The 12,869-nt window shown below is 41.4% G+C and overlaps 1 protein-coding gene across 1 annotated transcript in view; it reads left to right on the top strand.

Moving 5' to 3' along the window:
- The first annotated feature begins 3,630 nt into the window (after nucleotides 1–3,630).
- mafa (MAF bZIP transcription factor a) overlaps nucleotides 3,631–12,869 on the top strand; it is a 71,709-nt gene continuing 62,470 nt past the window's right edge. The window contains exon 1 of the mRNA XM_070834080.1: nucleotides 3,631–5,057. Within this exon, the coding sequence (XP_070690181.1) occupies nucleotides 4,090–5,057 (968 nt within the window). The 5' untranslated portion in view covers nucleotides 3,631–4,089. The remainder of the gene's footprint in view (nucleotides 5,058–12,869) is intronic.

The raw sequence follows: 12,869 nt of genomic DNA, 5'->3' as shown, positions 1-12,869 counted from the left end.
CCGACTCCGTCCATGTTTGCTTTCTTTTTCGTTTTCTATAATAATGATGCACAAATTCTGCTGTCTGTGCTATTTAAATGCCTCAACACTATGCACTGTGGGTTTTTTCTTTAAGCAAAGTCTACAGAGTTATGGAAACTGTGCATGAGAGTTAAGAGAAAAGCCTTCAAACAACTGTAAATATCACAGTGAGGGAGCCTTTGTAGCCTTTCTAAGTGTGCAAAGGGGAATATTAGAGAAAAGAAAGACTTAATCTACCACCAGTATACTGACTGTGTCAATAAACTGACAAGAGGCTGGTGGGAAAAGGTCAGAATCTGGGACTTTAGACTGAGCCTTCACTACTCCAAAACAAAACCAAAGTCATTATGTAGTATCAATGCAAAATCGCATTGCAAAGGATTGTATATAATGCATTCTGTAATCTTTATGACACATTATATGTCATTGTGAAATACAGTAATAAGTAGGTTCATGGCCTATTTGAAAGAGGCTTTAATAACAATAAGATATTCCTTGAAAACTCTTGAGGATGTTCTTAAGATTTCAGATTTGCAAACTGAAATATTCAGTCAACAGTAATACGTTGATATTAATCAGTCCAATACTTGACACGACAGCACAGAAAATATCTGTATAATGTTGTAAAGGATTTGCGTTGACTCTGACTTAGTAATTCTGAACTTTGCAACAGTGACGCCACCAAACCTCATCAGCGTTATTGATGAGAACGCCGTATTTGTTGCTCAAACGACCATGCTGTTCTGTTTCATGTGGCTGCTGTGGTTTCAAACATTCTCCGGTTTTACAATTACACGAAAAAGTCTGCAAAATGGGATTCGCCCTTTAAATTATATTATAATGTTTCACATCTTTGTCCATCAGCTTGTGTTGCTCTTCCACATCCTCTCATGAACTTCCTCCTTCCATGGTTTCATAAGTTCTCCTCACAGCGGGCCAATCCTCTCCGTGTAGATCTCTCTCAGCTCTGCATCATCAATAACTTCAAAGGCACAAAAGCAGCTAAATTAGGTCCGCCACTTTCTTCTGTCATGACTAATGAGCTCTCCCTTCGTTTGTGTATTAGTCTCGCTCTGCTGTGGCTGTACCCCAGGGAACGGGCCACTGCTGTGCCTTCCCATGAACAGGTAAGCCCAAACAGATGACAAGGCAACAGAATGGAAATAGAAACAATAGGGATCTATTTGAGTTTTGTTTGAGCCACACACGAAGTGTTGTATTAACTTTCAAGCAGATGCATCCATTTAGCCCTTTACTAGAACATTCAGCAACTCGCAATGATACTTGTGTGTTTGGCTGACCTCATTTTAGTGTCGTTCACAACTAGTCTGCTTTCCTTTCTTCTACGCAAGAAGTAACAGCAGCAAACACACACTTAATACATACAATTCTGATACAAATTCCATGGTTAGGATACTTCCATGCAGCAATTGTGAGTATGTCTGTGTGCTTACTACAGCGGTGATAACATCACATGGCCACACAAAACAGAGACAGATACAAAAACAGTGTGTTTCCACTAGATTTAAAACAGAGAAAACCAAAACACGCTATCATAGTTACAGTCCCGGACAACCACGTGTTGAACTCCTTATGGCTATGAAAATATCTGGCTGATTGGCAGGATCATCTTCCACAGCTTTTGGCAGCAGGGACGTGACTGATTTGGCCTATCATTAAATAGCGTGCACCCAGAAATCTAAAAATACACATCGGCACAATGATGAGATCATACACTTGGTGGAGAGAGAGAGAGAGAGAGAGAGAGAGAGAGAGAGGGAGAGGGAGAGAGAAGGAGGGAGAGAGAGAGTATGATTATAGGCTTTTGTCACAGGAAAGAAATGGTTATTTGTCAGCACCATGTCAAAAGAGGCCACAAAAGAAATCAACACTCTGACTGCGACCGAGCCTCAGTATAGCTTACATCAGTCTTTTCCAAAACAAATTGCATTATTATTGAATGACTAAATTGCCATGTGTCATCAGTTAATTGTATTTTGCCATTAATGCGGCTGCAATGTGGAACTCAAACTTAAGGGTACAAATCCCATGCTAAAGTAACGTCCTCCTTGTTGATGAATTCAGGTTAATGCAAAGGAATCAAGCTGAATAAATTAGCAGTAGGTGGTTCTATATCAGGAACTTCCTGATAAGTTACACTCACAAGTCAGTCCGCCAAACCTGTACGTGTCAGTATGATTTCACACCTGCAACGTACTAAGTTATCTGTTCTGTAAATGTATGAAGCAAAAAATAAATAAATAAATAAAAAGTCATCACAAGGATCCCTGTATGTTCCTGCTAAAATATTCAGTTGGACACACGTTCTTCACATGTGTGATCATACGGTTGAGTCTCATATGATCCCAAAGCTGCACAGTACACACAGTGATATGGGAACTAGTGTAGGACTGCCCACATCACCCAATGTGACCGTTGTGCATGAGTCAATTAAAAGTAGGAGACCTCTGAACTGAGATAAAGAGCAATGTACACCAGTGGCTTATATGGCACCATAGCTACGCCTGTGCCAGTGCTTAGATAAAGTCATTTTTTATGGCTGTGGGACATAATTTCACTTTGGATGGAACACTGGGTTCACTGGCATTAGCCTCCACTAGCATGACTTTTTCCACACAGGTTTGTCTTTCTTACATAACTCCTTTGAAATCCACGGGGCGCATCGGTGTCTTATGCTTAATGAAATAAAGAAATGAAAGACACACTTAATATATATGAGTGTGTGTGTTGTGCAAAAAGCGTATTTTTCACCCCTCAATAACATCTTTTATTCTTTTCTTTGAAGTGTGTGTGGACTGTTGCAGTGATTGAAAGGGGAGCCCCATGCATTGGCGTGTCCAAAAGGTGGCAGTGTTGAGTTTTATAATGGTGCGCAGACATGGCATGACAAATCTCCTCAATCCACTGTTCATGATTTTGGCCACTTTTCTATGAAACTACCTCTCAGCATCGCCCATACAGCCTTTGACACATTTTATGTAGTTACTTGTGTTTTACTATAACACAGATATTAGATATTGCCATAAATAAGGTAATAAGCGAATAAGTAATAAATGGATTGTCTAAGAGGGACAGATTAAGTTTGATATTGTGCGTTAAAAACAGCAAAAATATCTTAAATTATAAAAATAAGCAGCTCACAAAAGCAAATACATGAATTCTCTCTAGTCAATAAAAGCTGAGCAGATGTGATAGGCTGCATTTTGTAGATTTTGGATATATGTAAAAATCTATCTATCTATCTATCTATCTATCTATCTATCTATCTATCTATCTATCTATCTATCTATCTGTTTTCTTTCTTTCCTCTAAATGCTCTGCAGCAGGAGCCCCATGTTAATGAATTCAAAGCATGCACGCTCCACTTCCTTCCACTGAAATCAAAAACTGGATTTAAATTGTTGCTCCGTATAAAAATGAGAGATTATAAGTGCGGCCACAGTAGCCAAAGAGTTAAGAGTCTGTGTCCCAGCTGACAGTCAGCTGATGGCCTTTGACAGTTGAGAAAAGTTTTGTTTCTGTGGGCTACTAATATGTTAATTAGCTCTCTGAGTGTGCGACCCTATTGGCTCTTCGTCCGAGTCAATTTCCCATTTCCAGCCTGACGTCAGGGCCGCTACAATGCTCTTAAACTCATCTGCTGTGTGATCCCTCTAAAAAATCGCCCCACCAGTCAGCGGCTTGTAACGTGCGAGGCTGCACTCACTCCCTTACTTTCGGCTTTTCTCCCTCTCCGCTTGCGCAATGTATTCATGAGGAAACCGTAAAGTGTTAAATGTTTGAAATACAAAACCGCCGAATTTCACATGCTGAAAAAGGACTCCGCTACTCGTGCGCGCGGCACTGCTGTGTCTGTGCAATAGACTCTGCAAAGAAAAACTACTCTCTCACGCCTGCAAGTCCGTGGCTGCAAAAAGCGACGCTGAAAAGCTCATTTTTCAGTTTCAAGACAAACGTTTAAAAATCAAACTGGCTCACGTTCTTCCCAACCAACCCAGTTTGACAGCTGCGCTTCACCCCGTTTGGAGGACTGTCAGCAGCAAGAGGATGGCATCAGAGCTGGCAATGAGCAACTCCGACCTGCCCACCAGTCCCCTGGCCATGGAATATGTTAATGACTTCGATCTGATGAAGTTTGAAGTGAAAAAGGAGCCGGTGGAGCCCGATCGCAACATCAGCCAGTGCAGTCGCCTTATCGCCGGGGGATCCTTGTCTTCCACCCCGATGAGCACGCCGTGCAGCTCGGTGCCCCCTTCCCCAAGCTTCTCGGCGCCCAGTCCAGGCTCGGGGAGCGAGCAGAAGACACACATAGAGGATTTCTACTGGATGTCCAGTTATCAACAGCAGTTGAATCCAGAGGCGCTGGGCTTCAGCCCCGAAGACGCAGTCGAGGCGCTGATCAACAGCAGTCACCAGCTCCAGTCATTCGATGGCTACGCCAGGGGCCAGCAGTTTGCTGGCGCAGCCGGAGCAGGAGGCACCATGGCCGGGGAGGAGATGGGGTCCGCCGCGGCGGTGGTGTCGGCGGTCATCGCTGCTGCAGCCGCTCAGAACGGAGGGCAACACCACCACCACCACCATCACCACCACAGCAGCAGCCACCACCAGGCACCCGGCGCCCAGTCCAATGGCACTTCTGGGACAATTCACCCACACATGCGCTTGGATGACCGCTTTTCAGACGAGCAGCTGGTCACCATGTCAGTGCGGGAGCTCAACCGGCAGCTACGGGGGGTCAGCAAGGAAGAAGTGATCAGATTGAAACAGAAGAGGAGGACCCTAAAGAACAGAGGCTACGCTCAGTCCTGCCGGTACAAGCGGGTCCAGCAGCGGCACGTCCTGGAGGGAGAGAAGACGCAGCTCATACAGCAGGTCGATCACCTAAAGCAGGAGATCTCCAGGCTGGTCCGGGAGAGGGACGCGTACAAAGAAAAGTATGAGAAGCTCATCAGCAACGGCTTCAGAGAAAATGGATCCAGCAGCGACAACAACCCTTCATCCCCGGAGTTTTTCATGTGAGTCTCGACATTATCGTGAAAAAAAAAAAAAAAGAATATCAGAGTTACTCACCCCCGCTTACAAAAGTTTTCATTATGAAACACTTTTTTTTTTTTCATTTGGCGCAAAAGCCGACTAGACCAAGAACTAATTTGTCAACTTTTTGATTTTTTTTTTTTTTCATTTTATACATTTTTTTTTTTTTTTGAAAAACAAGAGTTTGCTCAACTCTGCGGCTGTTTCTAGATTCGGAGGGCTTTGTCATGTTTTTTTTTTTATTTTTTTATTTTGGAGAGGCATATTCAGAACACTTTCATCTACTTTTTGCTATCATATTCAGTATATTCTGCATAGCCTGTTTGTCAAGACTTTTTCACCGTTGTTCATTAGATTTGCGGTGTTTGAGTAAAATATGATTTTTGAAAGTTGATCCAACTTTATGCCGCAGTATACGAAGTGTGCATGCAAGCACTGAGTATACTCCTCTGAAGTTCATCAACTTGCCGTTTTTCATCATTTTACTTTGAATTCAGTGTACAGATTCCTGTCAAAACTGCATCCATCGACAGTATGTTTTTGGTCTTTTTTTTTTTTTTTTAATCTTTTTTTTTGTCTGCCAAACTCGGAGGATTGCGAGCCTGCCGTTTGACGCCACCTCATCTCATGCGTTTGCTTGTTATTGTGTTGAGCAACAAAAGACTATATTCATTACAAACTATTCATTGTTTTTAAAAGAGATGTGTTATTGAACTGCCCTGCATGCTGGACATGTATGGTTTTTTCCTTTCTGTGCTTGAAGATGTCCTTTTTGTCGGATGACTCCAGCATGGCATTCATACTTCATTTATGGCCTCCTCACTTTTTTGGGACAGCAACAAAAAAGTGACAGGACTCCCCCACCCCCCCCCTCCTTGTAATCTATACAAGTGCATTTCAGCTGTGTTGAAGTGCACCACCACCGGCTGTCATTAGGCTGCAGTGAATGCGCTATGCATTCCTGATGGAAGTTGATCGGCGGGGATCCTGGTGCGAGGGGGAAAAGAAAAGACTTCACTATTAAGGAAATCACCAGTTCCTTCCCTGGAAGTTTAGTCTGTTGCTTAAAGCCTATATTGTTATTTAAGGATTTTCCATTATGCATTTGACAACATTCGAATAATTTTGAAAGTAATTTAAGTATAAAGTTTTATAATCTAAGTTGCAAGAGATAACATGCCACAGGTTGAAGCATACAGATTTCTAAGATAATTAATGAGGAGTTTGCTGCACTAAAGTATTTTCATCATTGGTGTGGAGAAATTGGCTCGGCTCCAATTTATACAAAGAGCAGTATTGTGCAGTGCATAAACAGCGCTTTTGCAGCATGTGCTTCAAACAGAAGTGAGAGAGCTCGACTGGTCTCCGCCACACATTTAACTATTGTATTTAAAAAGAAAAGAGAGAGAAAAAAGTATTGCTGGAGAAGAGAATTCTCTCAGTAAATCGCCATGCTTTTTGGAAATGTGTGTCTTTCAACGAACTGAGGTATTTTGGACTGAAATGCACTAAAAAAAAAAAAAAGAAAAAAGAAAAGAAATCTCGCCTGTGACCACATGGAAGTTCAAGGAAAAGTTAGTATTCTCCTCATCTCAAGAAGATAAGTTCGACATGCTGTTACGACCTAATCGTAACATTTTATTATTTTACCATCAGTTCAGGAGAGACTGTTGTTTTGTCTTAAACGAACTCAATATTTGCAAAGCAATAACAATTATTATAGCCTAATCAATAATGTCTGGACATTGTTAGATCGTCAGGGATTGACACCCTGCATGTGCAAAATGAGGGAGTACCATTCGCCAATAAATCTTGAAAATATGTTAATCTTTCATCTTATATATAGTATATATATATTTTGCTGTGCAAAATTATTTCACTCACTAACCATATGTGATGTTCATATGTGCTCGTTTTTTTCATTTCATACAATTAAATGATATGCAATAAATGTATGTAATTGTCTGCAATGCGTTTCTCCCTTTTCTTTTGACTTGTCCTGAGATATTTTTTTTTTGCTTTTGTGATTGAAACAGTGAAACTAGACTCAGAACATGGTGAAGATGACTGCACGACATTTTGACACTGTTTATAATTGCTGCTGTCGCCCTTTTAAAAAAAAAAAAAAAAAAATGTTTCCTTCCAACACTAATTTAATAACGGGGCCACCCTGAACGGATCAGAAGCATTATTCTTAGAACAGCTATTTACAGATTTATCGTGAAGAAATATTTGGAAAGTCATTTTCCGTTTTGACGCTTGAGTGCTGCTTGTAAAGAGGTGGAGTCCGGTGTTAACGACAAGTTGATGAGACCACAAACGAAGATTAAGACACGCGATGGCCTACATTTGAATGTACTTTTGATCTCACGCTTTTGCCTGGTTCACGTTTCATATGTGTTCCTTCAAATCCCCAAATTACCTGTGAGTGAAAAATCCTTTTTAATATAGAATAATTCCTAAACGTAGACTCTGAAACCTCAAATCAAACTGAAATCTCACTGTTGCCATTTGTGTTTCACTTTGTCAACTCCACCCTAAATCATCTTTACGATCAAATTACCATGTGCAGTGACATATTATCTTTGCATAATATTCAAAATATTTTGGTTCATTAATTCCATCCTCATTTGTGAATATGGAAGTCCAATATGATTTATATATGATAATTACATCCTTATTGTAAAATGTGACATGTGATTAGTGTGTGTGTGGGTCAGACTCTCTCTCTCTGTGATTGTACCTTCCTGTGTGTGTGTGTGTGTGTGTGTGTGTAAGTGTGTGTGTGGATGTGTGCATGCATGTCTGTGAACTTACATAGGTGAGAATGTGAATATGTCTCTGTCTGTCTGTTTGTGTGTGTGTGTGTGTGTGTGTGTGTTACCTTGAATGTCAGTATGTAAGGATGACATCTCTATGTGAATTTCTTGTGGCTATGCATGTTCTATATTTGCACCCTCCATTTGCCCTGCTCCTTGTCTCTTGCTTCCTGATCTGTGTGTCTGTGTGTGTGTCTGTGTGTGTGTGTGTGTGTGTGTGTGTGTGCCTGCTGCGTGTGTGTTTTTCGGACGCTGTGTGCTCACTTGTCATTAGCCTGTCATCGTTTTGGCTTTCCCAATTTCACCTCGCTTTATCCTGTTTATCAGTGGGCTTGGATGTTGGCCTGGAGCAGGCATGCTCTCAGAGAGAGGGGGTGCAGTGAGGGCACAGTCATGTCAGGCATGTGAGGGGGCGCTGGAGAAGGTGCCAACGTAAGTCAGCCGCTGCGATGGGCAGAGGAGGCTCCGCGCTGCTCTACCCAATCTTGCATCTCTGTTGGTGTTTAGAAATCTCATTTTGACGTCTTTGAGCATAGCTTTTTCTCAGCACTGAAAAGGCCACTTCTGTGAAACGCAAGAGGAAAAGTTCTTCTCTAAGTTCTGGGATAAGGAATAGCCTTGTGGGCATCTTGTTTCACTGCTCCAGAACAATTGGTTTGTTGAAACAGGAGGACCAATATGCCAAAGTACACTCTGAAGAAACGCTAAGGTTTCTGAGGACAGCTTCGGTCTGGAATTGTCAGCTCTTAGCTACAGTTTGTGTGTGCATGGAGATATATACAAGGGACACCTTTCATAAAAAAACTGACACTGTGTTAACAAAGCACTGCGAGATCAGCTGCTATTCTGTGCACTGAAAAGTAGCTTTTGCACCTATAAATTTCCTACTTGTTAAATTTACAAAAAAAAAGTCATCTTCTGCAGTATGTGCCAGTAAAGATGTGTTACACAGCTTGTCAAAAAAAAAAGCCAGCACATGTATCCCACTCTGTTTTGTAGCCCACTCTGAGGTGCTCGCGGCTGCTGTGGTGGCTGATTTGCTCAGAGTGAGGGGAGAGACTAAGACAATAGTCGGGCTCGGGCTGAATTAAATGATTTTGCTGATGATTAATAGTGGTGTGGGCCACTGGCTCCTGCGATGTAGAGATGATAAATCGTGAGTGCAGCTCCGTGCAGCTGTGCCAGTGTTGGGTCTTAGCATGCACACACCATGCAATTTACAGCCAAGCCGCTCTCCTTCTTCCTCAATTTATCTAATTACATCTATTTGATCTGAGCAGTAGCACTGCTATATTTTGATATTTCATATTAACCACAACAATGGATTGAATGAAATCAGGGAGGATAATTGTTTTCTATCCCCTCTTTAAAGAACATGTGACTGCCATTTCAAAGAGAAAACATTTTTTTTCCTTTACTTTGCTTCTCTACAGGCCGTGCATTTGTGTGGTGGGTTTTTTTGATGTGTTTAAAGTGGCATGTAAGAAATGAAAATTTGGTTTGTGTTTAAGGCTGCCCTGTTAGACTCTTTAGCTTGTTTATTTTCATTGTTTCCTTATTGGGACAGATCAGTTAGACCTCTAATGTCCATGCACTAAAACCGAAAACACACTCACCACACAGGGTCTAGAAATGAAAACACACACCAGCACAAATGCAAATACACAGACAAATAATAAATGGCCCTGCACAGATCCGTCCCAGCCTTTTGTTTCACAGCATGATGTTCCTTGTGTTTGTCTGTACTCTGGCTTTTATATAACTCAAGTAGTTCAGTATTCAAGCTAAATAACATTTGTGTGAAGATGAATCTGATTTGCAAAAGAAGTTTCCTTTTATATCTGTGGCACCAGTGCACAATGGTTACATAAGTCATAAGCCTATCGATTTTCCAATGATGCACTCATATGGAACATTGGTGTTATGCGGGCTGACAGCAGAAGATGCAGCACGATGCTCACCTGAGTAGCAGTGCGCTGGCTGACAGACCCAAAACTAAGAGTCGGTTGGGGTCTGTGTTCTTCCGGGCTTTAGATGGTGCCACAGGAAGGGCTGGAGAGGATCTGCGGTGTTGCTGTTTGTGTGTGATTCTGCATCTCTTAACTCAAGCCGGCCTGCGTGCAAGGTCGATAAATGCCTGTGTAGATAATATGTGTGCTTTTATGTGCAAATGTGTGTGTGAGTGAGTGTGTGTGTCTTGTCATCTTTTGGAGAAGAGGATGAGCAGAGGTCAAAAGTTACAGCGCACAAGGCTGCTCTCAAAGTCATTAGAGTAATCCCTGCCCTGGGGAGCTCATGCTCATTTCCTCTGTCCAGAACCCACTGAATAAGATGCACACGCACATCCGACGTGGTACAGTACACAGTAAATTCAAGACTACTCACTGCCATTTTTTTTCATCCATTTCCTGTATTTTAGCACCGTCATAAAGAGTTATACTGTCACAGCAAACTTGTTTTTGTTACATATGTACGTTCCCGAGGATTTAACCAAAGTCTAGTCGCTTTAATGCAAAAACAACTGAAGTGTAACAAGTGTTTTTTTTCACACGTGCAAAAACTACATTATTAGGTAATGTGTTAAAATGACTCAGCTCACAGTAGATGACTCATATACAGTGGGCTTAAATACACATAAGGTCTTGATGTACTTGCACGCAGTCTGCAGCACAAGTGTTACCCAAAACCGTGTAGAGCAAGGTAGACATGGCGTGCGGCCGAAGCCTGGCATGATTAGTTTCATGCTGCCAAATATTTTTCTTTTTTCATTCCACTCAGCTAAACAGAAAAAGCGACTGAGGTCCTGTCAAGTGGAAACGGTAATGAGAAAAATAAGGCAGCCTTTGTACTGGTTTAAATCATCACAGCAGTGTGATGAGCATTGTCCGGTAGCCTAATGTTCAAGGCACCTGAGATGATCCCAGACAGCAGTTCATTTAACTCTCACACCCACATCACTCAGTGATTGAATTGAGCTCCAAAGACACAACAAATAACCACCAGTGAGACAAAATTCATTGTTCCTCCTGTTAGATATACACTCAGAGTCAGATTGGCTCTGCTAACCTCATTTTCACTGTCAGTCTTCGGTTTACATCTGAAAAATAGTAAGCAATTCCAATTGTGTATCCACAGTGAAAGATTTATTTACCCTTTGTCTCATAGTTCAAAGAATCCCAAATAATTTGAAGATTTTTGCCACTGGCTTGTTCCTCTACACAAAAAGATGCTGGAAAAGTAAAGGTGAATTTCATGATGTCATTTCAAACATCTGAAAATTTAAATTTTAAATTTAAGTTCAGGTCCTGCACAGTGTTACAATCAAAGCAGTGTGCATCTATCATGTAAAGTTTCTTTCTATCTTTCTATCTCTCTTTCTGTCTTTCTATCTCTTTTTTATCCTTTTGATAGTTGTCAAAGATGAAGCCCAAAGCCCATGACAGGGCCAATGTTGCCCCTCTCTAAAAGTCTAAATGTGTGAGTGTATGTATTATACTTTATCATTATTTTTGTTAATTATTTGATCATTTATGAGTTTGGTTCTGAAAAACAGCAACGCAGACAGAGACCAAAGTGGATGTGCAGAGAGTTAACAGTATCAGTAGTCAGGTGTCTGGGCACAGCCAGGTGGCAGCCACATCTGTGAATGGTCTGCTCAGATTCACAGCAGATACAGAAAATAAAAAACTCCTCTCACTTTACAGTGTATACGAGCGGTGCAGTAGAGAAGCACTCACTCCTTTAGAATTGACATCAGGGATCAATTAAGATGCTTATTTTATCAGAGTGCGCTTTTCTCTTTCTATACATTTCTTTCTTTCGTTGTGGTAGAAAGTCACAGCGTGCTTCAAATAGACATTAAGCGGATACGCGTGGTGTCATTAGAGAGTTGTCCTTGAAAGACTGGCTGCAGGTTATGTTGGTAATGAGGTGGTCGGGACTTGCTGGGGTAATTTTATATGTCTGTAAATGGACCCAAACCAAGAGCCTGTGACTTAAATAAATGCAACACCATCTCTCAGCAGCCCCATTGCACAAAAGGTGACAGAGTTAAAAAAAAATGTGAGAGGGATTATAGTCTTTCATTGTGGCACACGCTTTTCAGATTTCTACAGATAAAAAAACCCCAGATATGTGACCAAAATCACAGTTTAAATCCATAAATGTTAGGTTTTATTGGCATTTTTTCCACAGTTCTAACTTTTAAAGCATGTGTTTTTTTTATGAAACGTAGAGCTGCAGCAGAGAAACACATTCAGTGAGGCTTTAGAGAGAACATTATGTTTCTCTCTTCAGCATCTACAGTGTACTCAACTGTGCAGCGACGTAGTAGAGAACGACAACAACAACATGAAGAAATAAAGCATGACTTACAGCATATATGAGACGTTTCCATCCATTTGTAACAGGTGACGTGTACCAACATGGCCCCTTTTTTCAGCTCTTTGGTATTTGCTAGTGCAGAGCGGGTGCCAGGATGTTGGTCCCAGTCATCGAGGGCAGATGAAATCGATCCAGGTTGACCTGTCATGTGGCGGAAAAAATGACAGAGACAGAAGAGGTTTGAGGAGGCCTTTTTTTTTTAAACAGAAGTTCTTGCCTTTTCCGCACTGTTGACCTTGTTTTCAAATTTCTTCAAAATCAAACGTCCCTCTACAGTTTGTCTATCACTTTGTGATTTAGACTTTTTTTCTGCTGAGGCACTAATATGATGATGCTGCATCATTGCCATTTTCCTGCAGGTTCTTTGTAACCTGTAGGTCAGAGTTATGAGGCATTTATTTGAAAACTCTGTGATTTAAAACTTCCTCCACTGCAGTGTATGGGCAAAGTATTTCCACAACTGTCATTTTCCACTGCGTTTTAAAGGGATCCTGCTTGGCATCAGTGCACAGCGAGCTACGAGCTAGGCTAATGTTTTCACTTGTGTAGCAGCATTTATAGGGAATATGAATAAGAGCATTTGAACTGGAG

Source organism: Pempheris klunzingeri, chromosome 1, assembly GCF_042242105.1.
Source record: "Pempheris klunzingeri isolate RE-2024b chromosome 1, fPemKlu1.hap1, whole genome shotgun sequence".
NCBI lineage: Eukaryota > Metazoa > Chordata > Actinopteri > Acropomatiformes > Pempheridae > Pempheris > Pempheris klunzingeri.
Note: the sequence above shows the minus strand (reverse complement) of the source record. Positions and strands in the feature narration are given on the sequence as shown.